Raw genomic sequence first — 12,346 nt, forward strand, 5'->3', positions numbered from 1 at the left:
TGACACCACATCTTGTAACTTCTTCCTCCTTCACATGATCCTTTTGCTCCTGGGGCATCAGGACCTGTGGGCTGAGGAGACAAGGGAGTCTGAGGGGCGCATTTCCTCTGGTCCAGACCCTTTCACAGCTCCTGAGCACACAGCACTGCTAAGGATCCCTTTATTTGCTGGCCCAGAAGATTCTTTTTTCTGACCATTAACGCCCGAGGTTTTAAATGCACGAAGTTTTCCTTTGTTCTGTGACATGTAAATTGGGAGAGTGTGACACTGAAGAGGAAAATGAGATCTACCCCAGCACCATGCCTCAGGAGAAAGGGAATCTCACGCAAATCACTTTTGTAAAACAGAGCACACAGGAGACAATCGAGGCACTGTTTTCTTTTAAACCATGTGTGTTCAGGTACCTCTCTACAGCTTTTGTACAGTCGGTGAGTACAAGCACTTCTTTCAAGCACACTGGTTTGAAAACCAGTGTACTGGGCAAACCAGAGGCACTGTCTTGCAAGTTAAGTATTATTACTTCATAATATCTCAGGAAGTTTTAAATAGATAAAGATATAAGTACAGAATACTGTAAATAAACTGGAGAGTAGTAAATAAAGTTGAAGTTTTCTCAGATCCTGTCTCACTGGAGAAGAGTGTAAAAGTACTAATTAATAAAAAGAATTTGAAAAAGGAAGGCTCCATGCTGTATATTATCTCTAGTGTCCTGATGAAAACTAACAATTGTCTTAATGTATGTAATTTTCGTGCTAACAGAAGGGGGAATATAATGACAAATTCATCCAAAACAAGGCAAAAAAAGGGGGGGGGACTAAGAACAAGTGGGGTACTACAGCACACTTAGATGACTGTTCTTAAACAAAACATACTAAGAATTATATGAAGTATAAATAAAACAAGGATTTCAGTAAATTAAACACATGTCTCAAAATAGTCTGGATTAAAATATAAAATTTAACAGTATGCTATTATAGGTTACATGTCTGAAACAATGGCTTGGAAAATTCAAGAGCAAAGGATTAGAAAAAGATACACCATGGGAAGAATAACCATACATCATCTGGTGTAACTATATTCTCAGACAAAATGGACCAAAAAGCCCAAATATCACTACAGAGAAAGAGAACACTCACTGGTTAAGAGATTCAATTCACCACATTATAAAAATTTGCAACTTCTATCCACTTAACAACACTTGAAATATATACAGCAAAAGTGGACCAAAAAACAAGAACAAACGAATCATTCTAATAGAAGACTTCATCACACCTCTCCCAGTAACCGACGGAACAAACAGCCCATCAACAAACAAAACAAAATCCATCAACAGCACTCTGTTGAAGAATACCAAAAATATCTGATAAGTAGAGAGAAGTACTGAAATTTTAAGACTTAAATAAAGAGTAAGACATTGACTATGACAGTGACCCAGAAAACCAAGCATTTTAAAGATGCCATGTCTCTGGGGCACCTGGGTGACTCAGTCAGTTAAGCCTCTGCCTTCAGCTCAGGTCATGATCTTGGGGTCCTGAGCCGAAGTCAGACACTTAACCGACTGAGCCACACAGGCACCCCTAAGGTTGTCTTTTTAAAAAATGATGCAGGGACAATGAGATATCTGTTCTGGAGTTGAGGGGACAAGGAGATGGCTGAACCCCACCCCACATCATACACAAAAATCACAGTAGAGGACAGCTATCAATGTTAATGAAAGATGCAAATTTTTAAAAAAGATTTTATTTATTTGACAGAAAGAGACACAGCAAGAGAGGGAAACAAGCAGGGGCAGAGGGAGAGGGAGAAGCAGGCTTCCCACCAAGCAGGGAGCCCAGGACCCTGGGATCATGACCTGAGCCAAAGGTAGATGCTTAACGACTGAGCCACCCAGGCGCCCCTCTAACCAATATATTTTTAAGAATATAAGAAAATCTCTCACCAATATTAGGGTATGGAAAGATATTTAAAGAGGCTACATAAACTATAGTATAAATCAAATGATATTCTACTGGAAGAACTATAAATGGTACAACCGCTCTGTAAAATATTCTGGCATCGCCTGTTTCAGATGAAGTTAAACACACCCTGAGACACAGCAATTTCACTCTGAGATACACATCTAAGCTACACCACCCTTCACACTGAAATAAGGGCACACGTGAACCAGCAAACAGACAAGAATTTTCACAGCAGCATTCTTCCTAACAATCCAAACTGCAGAGAATACGTTTAATTAATAGTAGGAAAACCTGCCATATACTCAAAATATGTAATGCTGTGTAGAAACTACAACTACTACACAATTTGAAGCTAAGAATGATTGTTCCTACATCATTTCCATGTTTTTAAAGACTATACTACAAAAACAAAGAAGTGTATGAGACAAACTTCTTATGGTAGCAACTCCTAAAATATTTATTGTGTATTCACAGAATATGCCTGGTTCTTGTTGCAGAGCAAACACAGATACATCTATTTGCAAAAACATGAATCATTCTTAAAAATACTGAGCAAAAGCAGCCTCACATTTAAAGATGCATGAAGTATAATTACACTGACACAGAAACAGACACAACTAAATAAAATATGATTAGGAATGACTTGATAATATGATAAAACTTTACGGGGCACCTAGGTGACTCAGTGGGTTAAGCCTCTGCCTTCTGCTCAGGTCATGCATGACCTCAGGGTCCTGGGATCGAGCCCCACATTGGGCTCTCTGCTTGGCATGGAGCCTGCTTCCTCCTCTCTCTCTCTCTCTGCCTACTTGTGATCTCTCTCTGTCAAATAAAAAAATAAAATCTAAAAAAAAAAAAAAAAAAACTATATAAAGAAAAACCTTAAAGGGCTTGATACTGACAGCAGGATGGTAATTACCTTTAGGTGTGAGAATGCAATATAGTTAGGAGGAGACTCAGAGCGCACCACTGGATGCTGGCAACATTCTGTTTCTTGACATGGGCAGTGATGGCCTTATATAAATATACATTACTTTTATACAGATCAACTGGTAGATTTTTTACACAAATAAATAGAAGTACTCAACAACACCAAAAGCCTGTTCTTTAAAAAAAAAAAAACAAAAAAAACAAACAATAAGGGGCGGCTGGGTGGCTCAGTGGATTAAGCCGCTGCCTTTAGCTCAGATCATGATCCCAGGGTCCTGGGATCGAGCCCCGCATCAGGCTCTCTGCTCTGCGGGGAGCCTGCTTCCTCCTCTCTCTCTACCTGCCTCTTGCCGACTTGTGATCTCTGTCAAATAAATAAATAAAATAAATCTTTTTAAAAAAACACAATAAAACATGCCCATTTGTAGTGAAACGGATAACTCAGGTAAAATAGACTGTTTTTTTTTTTGTCTTGAAAAAAATACTAGGAACATTTTTCGGTCCTAAGTTTGAAATCCTGGATAAATTCATAAATTTTATTGTCTAACCCTCCTGGAAACATGTTAACTCCAGACAATATAGCAGATGAATTTTATGGGTAAGCAACTGGACACATAGGTATGTCCACTACCACCTGATTGCTGAGTAGACCCGATACACTGAGATAAGAATAAATTATAAACACTGTTAACTGGAATGAATATTAAGGTTATACTCAGACAATATCATCGTGGACATGGAAAAAGAGATTCAAGGAATTGCTTATATAAAAGAGAAAAGGCTCCCCCAGAAACCACTAAGCAGATTTTCACATACTTGGCTAGAACTGCACTATAAAATATACCAAGCTTGTTTCACAGAAATCCAGTCATTAGCAATCGGAACTGGAAGCACCATGCCTGAATAAGACCAAACAGTACTTACTAATAAACCGAGATGTGGGTCACCTTGCAAGAAGGACGGATACTAAACAAAATGGACAGTCTTCCAGCAAAGAGTGAAGTGTGAATGTACGTCGGGAAAGGAAGCAACAGTGCTCGCCGCTGTTAGTTATTAAGAGGTGAGTGCAGGCATTGACAAACCTTTTCTGCAAAGGGATGGAAATTACACATTTTCAACTTTAAAATCCCTGGCACAAGGACTCAATTCTTCCTTTACCGCGGGAAAGCAGCCATTGACGGCTCCTAACAGACAGAAGAGAAGGGTGGTGGGTGAATCCCTCCGTCTGAAGTCAGTCAACCTCTGAACAAAAGACTTTTAAAAACAAATAAACAAAAAAACAGAGGGTTTCCAACTACTCTTCTGAGCTCTGCAACCTTCTGTTTCAGCAGTCGAGGTTGGAACCTCAATCGAAACTCCAGCCCCGGGTCCTTGGTGTCCAAAGCTACGGCCCTCACATGCATCTCTCTGTACCAGACACTCATTACACACCCCCTTACTAATCCAAAACCCAGGCCAGACACCCCGATGTTACGAGCATCCACCTGGGCCCCAAAATTACTGAGCCCCAAATTAAACCCCCAACTGGAACGAGACACTGCGATCATCGTCAATGATCCGCATCGCCTGCACCACCGACAAGCGGACGGATCTGCAGAACCCCAAGCTCTGGACAGCCCGGAACAGCCCGGACACAGAGGTTGAGCTCTACAGACCCTGAGCCGACTTACTGACCCCAAAAGTACCCTAACCACGGACAGGTGAGTCACAGACTCCCAGCTCGTTCCTCTCAAATGCCTCCACTTTCGTGCTCGGCCCAATCGATCCCCGCCAATAATTCCACGGGCTCACCCTACTCCACTTCTACCCTGGGGACGTCACGTCATTCTGTGAGAAACTAACCTCCTAATGGAACAAAAATAGAAAACAAAGACCAGAGAATCTTCAAGGAATAAAAACACACACTGACCTGATTTTCTCCAGACCAAAAAGGAAGTCTAAACGTAACACTTCCGCGAACTGCTTTTACTCCTGGGAACGTCGCCCAAACTGCTCGTCAGCCTATGGCGGCCGAGGAGGACCTGAAGCCGTTGAAGAACGGCGAACAACTGCTTGGCGTTAGTTCCAGGGAGCCAATATGTCCGCGCCCGCTCGTTGTGGCTGTGGGGGCGGCCATGTTTGGACGCCTGACAAACACGAATCAAAGGGACGGGTTTGCTGCCACTAGCCGGGCTTGGCGAGGTCCTGAAAAGCCATTCATACCTCGTCGTAAACTTTGGCTGGTGCGGGAAACGGGTAGATTCCTAGAGACTCAAGCTCTTGGAAGCAAAAATGGTGTGGGCTAAATCGTGTTCGTGGACTGGACAGGAAGTAACAAGGTCAGGGTGTATATTATCCACTTTGTATTTTTAAAAAAGGAAGTTAAAAAAAAAAAAAAAAAAAAAGGAAGTTTCAAAACAGTCAGTGGAACTTCAGGTGTGGATACCGCAGCAGAGAAGGACCTTCTGGAGAGAAAAAGTAATACACCCGGGGGCGCCTGGGTGGCTCAGTGGGTTGAAGCCTCAGGCTTCAGCTGGGGTCATGGTCCCTGGGTCCTGGGATCAAGCCCCGCATCAGGCTCTCTGCTCAGCATGGATCCTGCTTCCTCCTCTCTCTGCCTCCCTCTCTGCCTACTTGTGATCTCTGTCAAATAAATAAATAAAATCTTTAAAAAAAAAAAAAGGTAATACATCCGGTAAGCAGACATCCATGGAAAGCTTTTGGTGAAAAATTGCTTGCAGGAAGCGGTTTTTAAGAACAGAAAGATTTGGGGCAACTAGAACAGTGTCGTTGCGGGACTGTTGATCACAGCAGTCAGGAAAGAATTCTTGAGAGGTACTGTGGTGCAACTTAGTAAGTTTATTTAAGTAGCTCGATGACTGGACCCCTCCGCAGAAAGAACTGCATTTTTGCTGTATGAGATTGCTGGTTATATGCTTAGTGCTCAAGGATGAGGGTACATGCCAGGAGTGTTAGATCACTAAGGTTTTCTTCGAATTTCTACTTCTAAAACTACATTTGCAAGATTTCGCTGGTTTGTCTTTCAATTTGATATTAACTATGGGTGAGATTTACAGGCAGTCATGAGGCCCTGTAAGAATGTAGCAGCCAGCATATACTTGATTCTTTTTTTTTTTTTTAAGATTTTATTTATTTATTTGACAGACAGAGATCCCAAGTAGGCTGAGAGGCTGGCAGAGAGAGAGGGGGAAGCAGGCTTCCCGTGAAGCAGAGAGCCTGATGTGGGACTCTATTCCAGGATCCTGGGACCCTGGGACCCTGGGACCACAACCCCAGCCGAAGGCAGAGGCTTTAACCCACTGAGCCACCCAGGAGGCCCCATACTTGATTCTTACTGAAATGGTGGAGGTCACCTTCTGGGCTACAGGTGAATTGCCACTTCCAGTCGGCGAACGGGAAAAGAATTAGGCACAAACAAGTCAGCTGCAAGAGATTGGGAGCAGGGGACAGAAGTCGAAAAGACCGATGCCCCAGCAACTCCACAGTCTCGCTTTTATTAGATAGAAACAGTAACCAACAGAAGAGTCGATGAAAGTCAAACATTAGTCATATGCCTTGTAGATAAACAAGATGGAGGGCAAAATATGTCTGGACAAACAGTATAAAGTATATAGTTGAACAAGCACATTCAAAGGACTTATCTAAGTAGCCACAGGTGCTCTCCGGTGGGGGAAGGGGAGATAACAGAAAAATGAAGCAGGTGGCATTCCGCCCTGAGCGAGGCAGGCATCCCCAGCTGCTCGGCTTCAAGGCCATATATTGTCCTCTCCAGCAGATGCCTGTTGCAGTATCTGTTTTTCTTAAGGCTGTATCTAAATGTGCTTGGTAACTAGTAAAATTTCCCAGGGGTTATATTTTAAGTAATACATTGTTCTCAGGGGCAGTTGCAGTGAATGATTTTGTGCTTCTTTCCCTCGTGGGTATGAGACTGGCCATCACCAACTAAAGGAAAGAGCACCTGAGAGGAAACTGCATTGGGGCTGGGATTGGGGCCTCAGGGAAAGGCCACTAAAGGGAGGCGAACAAGGGTCTGGATCCAATGAGAAAGAGAGAACCACAACTGACAGTCCAAAACTATTAGGGTCAATAGCTTTTCTCCCAAAGTACCAAGATGATTCCAAATGATTAGTTTTTTCAACAAACAATGCTGGGATAATTGTATTTCTATTTACAGAAAAATAAATTAGGACTTTTACCTCTAACCATATACAAAAATTAACTAAAGATATTTCCCAGACCTAAATGTAAGGGTTAACAGTATGAAATTTAGAAAGGCAAACTGAAGATAATGTACATAAATCAACTAAGTTAGCCATAAGTTCTGAGACAAGACAGTAATGGATGAGCCATAAAAGAAAAAGTATTAAGTTGGACATAGTTAAAATAATAAATATATATATATACATATAATACAAAATAAATACAAATAAAATGCAAAAAAACCTTGTATTTCGGATCTCTGGCTGGCTCAGTCTGTAGAGCATGTGACTCTCTTGATCTTGCAGTCATGAGTTCAGGCCCTACACTGGGCACGGAGCCTACTTAAAAAGTAATAATGGGGGGGAACCAGGTGGTGGGTATTAGAGAGGGCACGGACTGCATGGAGTACTGGGTGTGGTGCAAAAACAATGAATACTGTTATGCTGAAAAGAAATAATAAGCCACTGGGTGGCTTAGTGGGTTAAGGCCTCTGCCTTCGGCTCAGGTCATGGTTTCAGGGTCCTGGGATTGAGCCCCGCATCAGGCTCTCTACTCAGTGGGGAGCGTGCTTCCTCCTCTCTCTCTTTGCCTGCCTCTCTGACTACCTGTGGTCTGTCAAATAAATAAATAAAAATCTTTTTTAAAAAATAATAAATAAAAATTATAAATAAATAAAAATTAAAATTAAAACATCTGTACTTTTTCTTTTAAACATTTGCACTTTCTAAGCACAGTATTTAAGAAGTGAAAAGTAGAGCAAGAGATTAGGAGAAATATTTCCACATTATACATCTCATAAAGGACTTGTATTCAGAATATATAAAGAAGTGTCAGGATGTCAGGTTAAGCCTCTGCCTTCAGCTTAGGCTGTGATCTTAGGGTCCTGGGATTGAGTCTGGCATCAGGTTCCTTGCTCAGTGAGGAGCCTGCTTCTCGCTCTACCTGCTATTACCCCTGCTTGTGCACTCTTTGTATGACAAATAAAATATTTTTTAAAAATTGACAAAATTTTTGGCAAATAACAATAATGACAATAACAAAACAACCATCCAGTTACTTTTGGTAATCATGAAAATTTCTAAAAATTGGATTGTGGTGATGGTGGCACAAGTCTCTAAACTTAGTAAATGTCATCGAGTTGTACACTCACTAATGGTAAATGTTATATGTACATTTTGACAATAAACCTGTTGAAATGAATTGCTGTACCATACTACAAAATGTATAGGGTATGATTTTTTTTTAAAGACACCACATAGAATTGCAATATATAAACTACCTAGGAGTAAAAGTAAATGGAGATATCCGGAACATATAAGAAAAAAGTTACAACAAATCTTGCAGTAAGAATGTGAGAATCTGAGGGGCGCCTGGGTGGCTCAGTGGGTTGGGCCTCTGCCTTTGGCTCAGGTCATGATCCCAGGGTCCTGGGATTGAACCCCGCATCAGGCTCTCTGGGAGCCTGCTTCCCTCTCTCTCTGCCTGCCTCTCTGTCTACTTGTGATCTTTCTCTCTCTCAAATAAATAAATAAAATTTTTTAAAAAGAATGTGAGAATTTGAATAAAGAGGATCAAAATAGAAACTGAACATAAACCTTACTTTAATGCATACATTTTATGTGACTCTAGTTACCGCCCTACAAATTCATCTATATTACTACAGCTGTTTGATAATAATATCATATATAGATATGCATAAACATTTTATAATATGGAACTATGTTTTCAATGAGATATTGTGATAAAATTAGGTTACACCTATTTTTCCCAGTTGTACTAAGATATAATTGACACAGGTTATATCTATTTTTAATAAATGTTTTGTTTTCAGAAAAGCTTAGATTTACATAAAAGTCACAAAATACTACAAAGAGTTCACATATGCTTTATTCAGCTTCCTCTCGTGTGACTACTCTATATAATTATGGTACATTTGTCAAATTAAGAAAACAACATTGTATAAATGGAATATTATGGAGCCATCAAAAATGAAATCTTGCCATTGCAATGATGTGGATGGAACTAGAGGGTATTATGCTATGTGAAATAAGTCGGTAAGAGAAAGACAATTATCATGTGATCTCACTGATATGAGGGATTTGAGAAACAAGACAAAGGCTCATAGGGGAAGGGAGGGAAAAATGAAACAAGACAAAACCAGAGTGGGACAAACCATAAGAGACTCTTAATCTCAGGAAACAAACTGAGGGTTGCTGGAGTGGAGGGGGGTGGGAGGGATGGGGTGGCTGGGTGATGGACACTGGGCAGAGTATGTGCTATGGTGAGTGCTGTGAATTGTGTAAGACTGATGAATCACAGACCTATACCCCTGAAACAAATAATACATTATATGTTAATTTTTAAAATTGTGTAATACTCAACTATATTACAGATTTTATTCATATTTCATAAGTTTTTCCACTACTATCTTTTTTCTGTCCAGGAATATAATAATGCATTCAGAAATCATGTATCCTTGATTTTCTCATATAAAATGTATAATAAAACTCTGTTAAAAATGGGCAAAGACCTTGAACAGGTGCTTATCAAAGACAAACGGATGGCAAACAAGCATATGAAAAGATGATCAACATCATTCAGTATTAGGAAATCACAAATTAAAACCGCTGTGTGATACAAGGACTCAGATATTGGAGTCGCCAAAATCCAAAAAATTTTGAGTAGAAAATGCTGCTGATAAGGGGGAGCAACAGGAATTTTTGATATTTTCTAGAGACCGTACAAAAGCATACAGGAGTGTTAGAAGCTAGGCAGAGTCTTGAATGTAGATGACCCCAATTTTTTGAAACGTGATCTAAAAAATCTCTTTTAACAAAATAGCTCTCACTGAGGAGGAGCATTTAGGACAATGGTTGCTTTTACTTGTGTCAAACCTGAGAGGAAATATCAGAGTAAATTTGGTCTTAAGTTAAAAATCCCCTCTTTAGTCATGGACACACCACTTGATCATGGTGAACTACTCCCATTTCTGTGGGGACAGTGGGAAGAGTGGGTGTAGGAGACAAATTTTTCTTCCCATTTTTCTAGGAAACTTGAGAAGCGACTCAAAAGACTAAAAGGAAATGTTTCCATCTGAAGGTTGAGCCTCAAAACACCCACTAGCCCAGGGCTATGGGTCTCTAAACTCCCAAACTCCAATGCTCCCAAACACAGACAAACCCTGCACTCCCCAAACACACTGACCTCAAATTCAATCTCAAGTTCACCCCAGGAGCTCTGGTCCATGGAAACTCCCGCCCCCTACCGCAGCAGGCTGCTCCCTGTCAGGACCCCTGGGTGACATCCCTAAGGTAGCCTAAGGGCAGTGATCACGGGTCCGCACCTGCCACCTAGTTTTCAGTCACTGAGCCTGAGTTAACACACAGGCCCTGGGCCCTGACCATCGTCCTTTCATCATCAGTCCCTGAAGACTACGCCTTAACTCATGCTCACATTCCTTGGTGACTGGCCCCAAATAAAACCCCAAATATGGCACATGTCCCGACACACGTTCTTGCTTCACCGGCTAGGCCCCTCACGCGGAACCCACACCCAGTCAGGCGCACCAGACCCCCAGCCTGCGAGGGCTCCCCGGAGGGTGACCACGACGGAGTGCGGTGCTCTCCGTGCTCTCCCCACACTCTCCACCAGCGCTGGGGACGTGGAGGGCTGTGTTCACCCACCTAGAAATTCACCTGCCATTGGTGTTTTATGGAGGCATCCTCAGGTAGAATTGATCAGTTATTAATTCAATTTCCAGCTCTCTTTTCTGAAGGATTGGGGGTAGGGAGGGAAGGGGAGAGGAGACAAGGCTGAAGTCCTAAGCTTCTGACTATGGCTTTGTCTCTCTCTGGGGACCTGTCCCAATCCAGAAGCCATAAAGGAGCCCACCCAGTGCTGCCTCATTAGAATAAAAAATGCCCCTTCGGACTCTCTGCTCAGCAGGGAGCCTGCTTTCCTCTCTCTCTCTCTCTCTTTCCCTCTCTGCCCGCCTCTCTGCCTACTTTTTTTTTTTTTTAAAGATTTTATTTATTAATTTGACAGAGAGAAATCACAAGTAGATGGAGAGGCAGCCAGAGAGAGAGAGAGAGGGAAGCAGGCTCTTTGCCGAGCAGAGAGCCCGATGCGGGACTCGATCCCAGGACTCTGAGATCATGACCTGAGCCGAAGGCAGCGGCCCAACCCACTGAGCCACCCAGGCGCCCACTCTCTGCCTACTTTTGATCTCTGTCAAATCACTAAATAAAATCTTAAAAAAAGAATTCCCCTAGTGCACTCCTCACTTAGTAATTTACAAGGATTTTAGGAATGTGTGCCAGGAAACAAGGGATACAGACCAATGTATATATTTTCTATTATCTCATAAGGCCAAAGAGTAAGTGCTAAATGATCCTACTTTCCTCATAGTCTATAAATGACAAACTTACAGAATCTCTGATGTCAGGGGTCAGGGTCACAGAAAATTTGACTATGAAAGAGTAGCATGAAGAGGTTTGTGTTGACAAAACATTCTGTGGTGTTGGTTACACAAACCTACGCATGTGATAAAGTTTCTTAAAACTATATAAAAAAGGAAAGAAAGAAAGAAAGATGAGTACATGTTACAACTGGTGAGATCAGGGCACCTGGGGGGCTCAGTCGATTAAGTGTCTGTTCAGCTCAGGTCATGATCCCAGGGATCAAGTCCCGCATGAGGCTCCCTGCTCAGTGGGCAGTCTGCTTCTCCCTCTACCTTCCCTCCTGCTCATGCTGTCTCTCTCAAATAAATAAACAAAATCTTAAAAAAAAAAAAAAAAAAAAACTGGTGAGACCCAAGTAAATCCTGTGTTTAAAAGCATTATAATTTCACTTTCCTCTATTTGATAATTAACTCTGGTTATATAAAATGTTACCTTTGGAAATAGCTGGCTGAAGGACATTTAGGAAATTTCTGAAATATTCCAGTGTTTGTGATTCTAAACTTATTTCAAATTTAAAACTGATGGTACTTATAACTTGGTTAAACATATCCAAATATATTTTTATACTATGAAATTAACATATTGCTTCATTTTGAAATACTTCAAGTATTCTATAATAACAAACTTGGAACTAAAGAAATTCTAAAGTTAATTATATAATGACACAGGCATAGAACACTTCTGCACTGTACATATTAAAATTTGATTCATGGTGAGAGTAACGGCCACTATTTAAAATTTATAAAATCAATTACAAGGCAATCAAATATAGCTTAAGTATCCTGTTCTGGATGCTTG

At 41.2% G+C, this 12,346-nt stretch overlaps 1 protein-coding gene across 1 annotated transcript in view; it reads right to left on the reverse strand.

Moving 5' to 3' along the window:
* LOC131817711 (zinc finger protein 615-like) overlaps nt 1–12,346 on the reverse strand; it is a 35,673-nt gene that overhangs the window by 9,822 nt on the left and 13,505 nt on the right. The window contains exon 6 of the mRNA XM_059151237.1: nt 4,798–4,877. Coding sequence (XP_059007220.1) covers nt 4,798–4,877 — 80 coding nt within the window. The remainder of the gene's footprint in view (nt 1–4,797; nt 4,878–12,346) is intronic.

The sequence above is a fragment of the Mustela lutreola genome, chromosome 16 (genome assembly GCF_030435805.1).
Source record: "Mustela lutreola isolate mMusLut2 chromosome 16, mMusLut2.pri, whole genome shotgun sequence".
NCBI classification, from domain to species: domain Eukaryota; kingdom Metazoa; phylum Chordata; class Mammalia; order Carnivora; family Mustelidae; genus Mustela; species Mustela lutreola.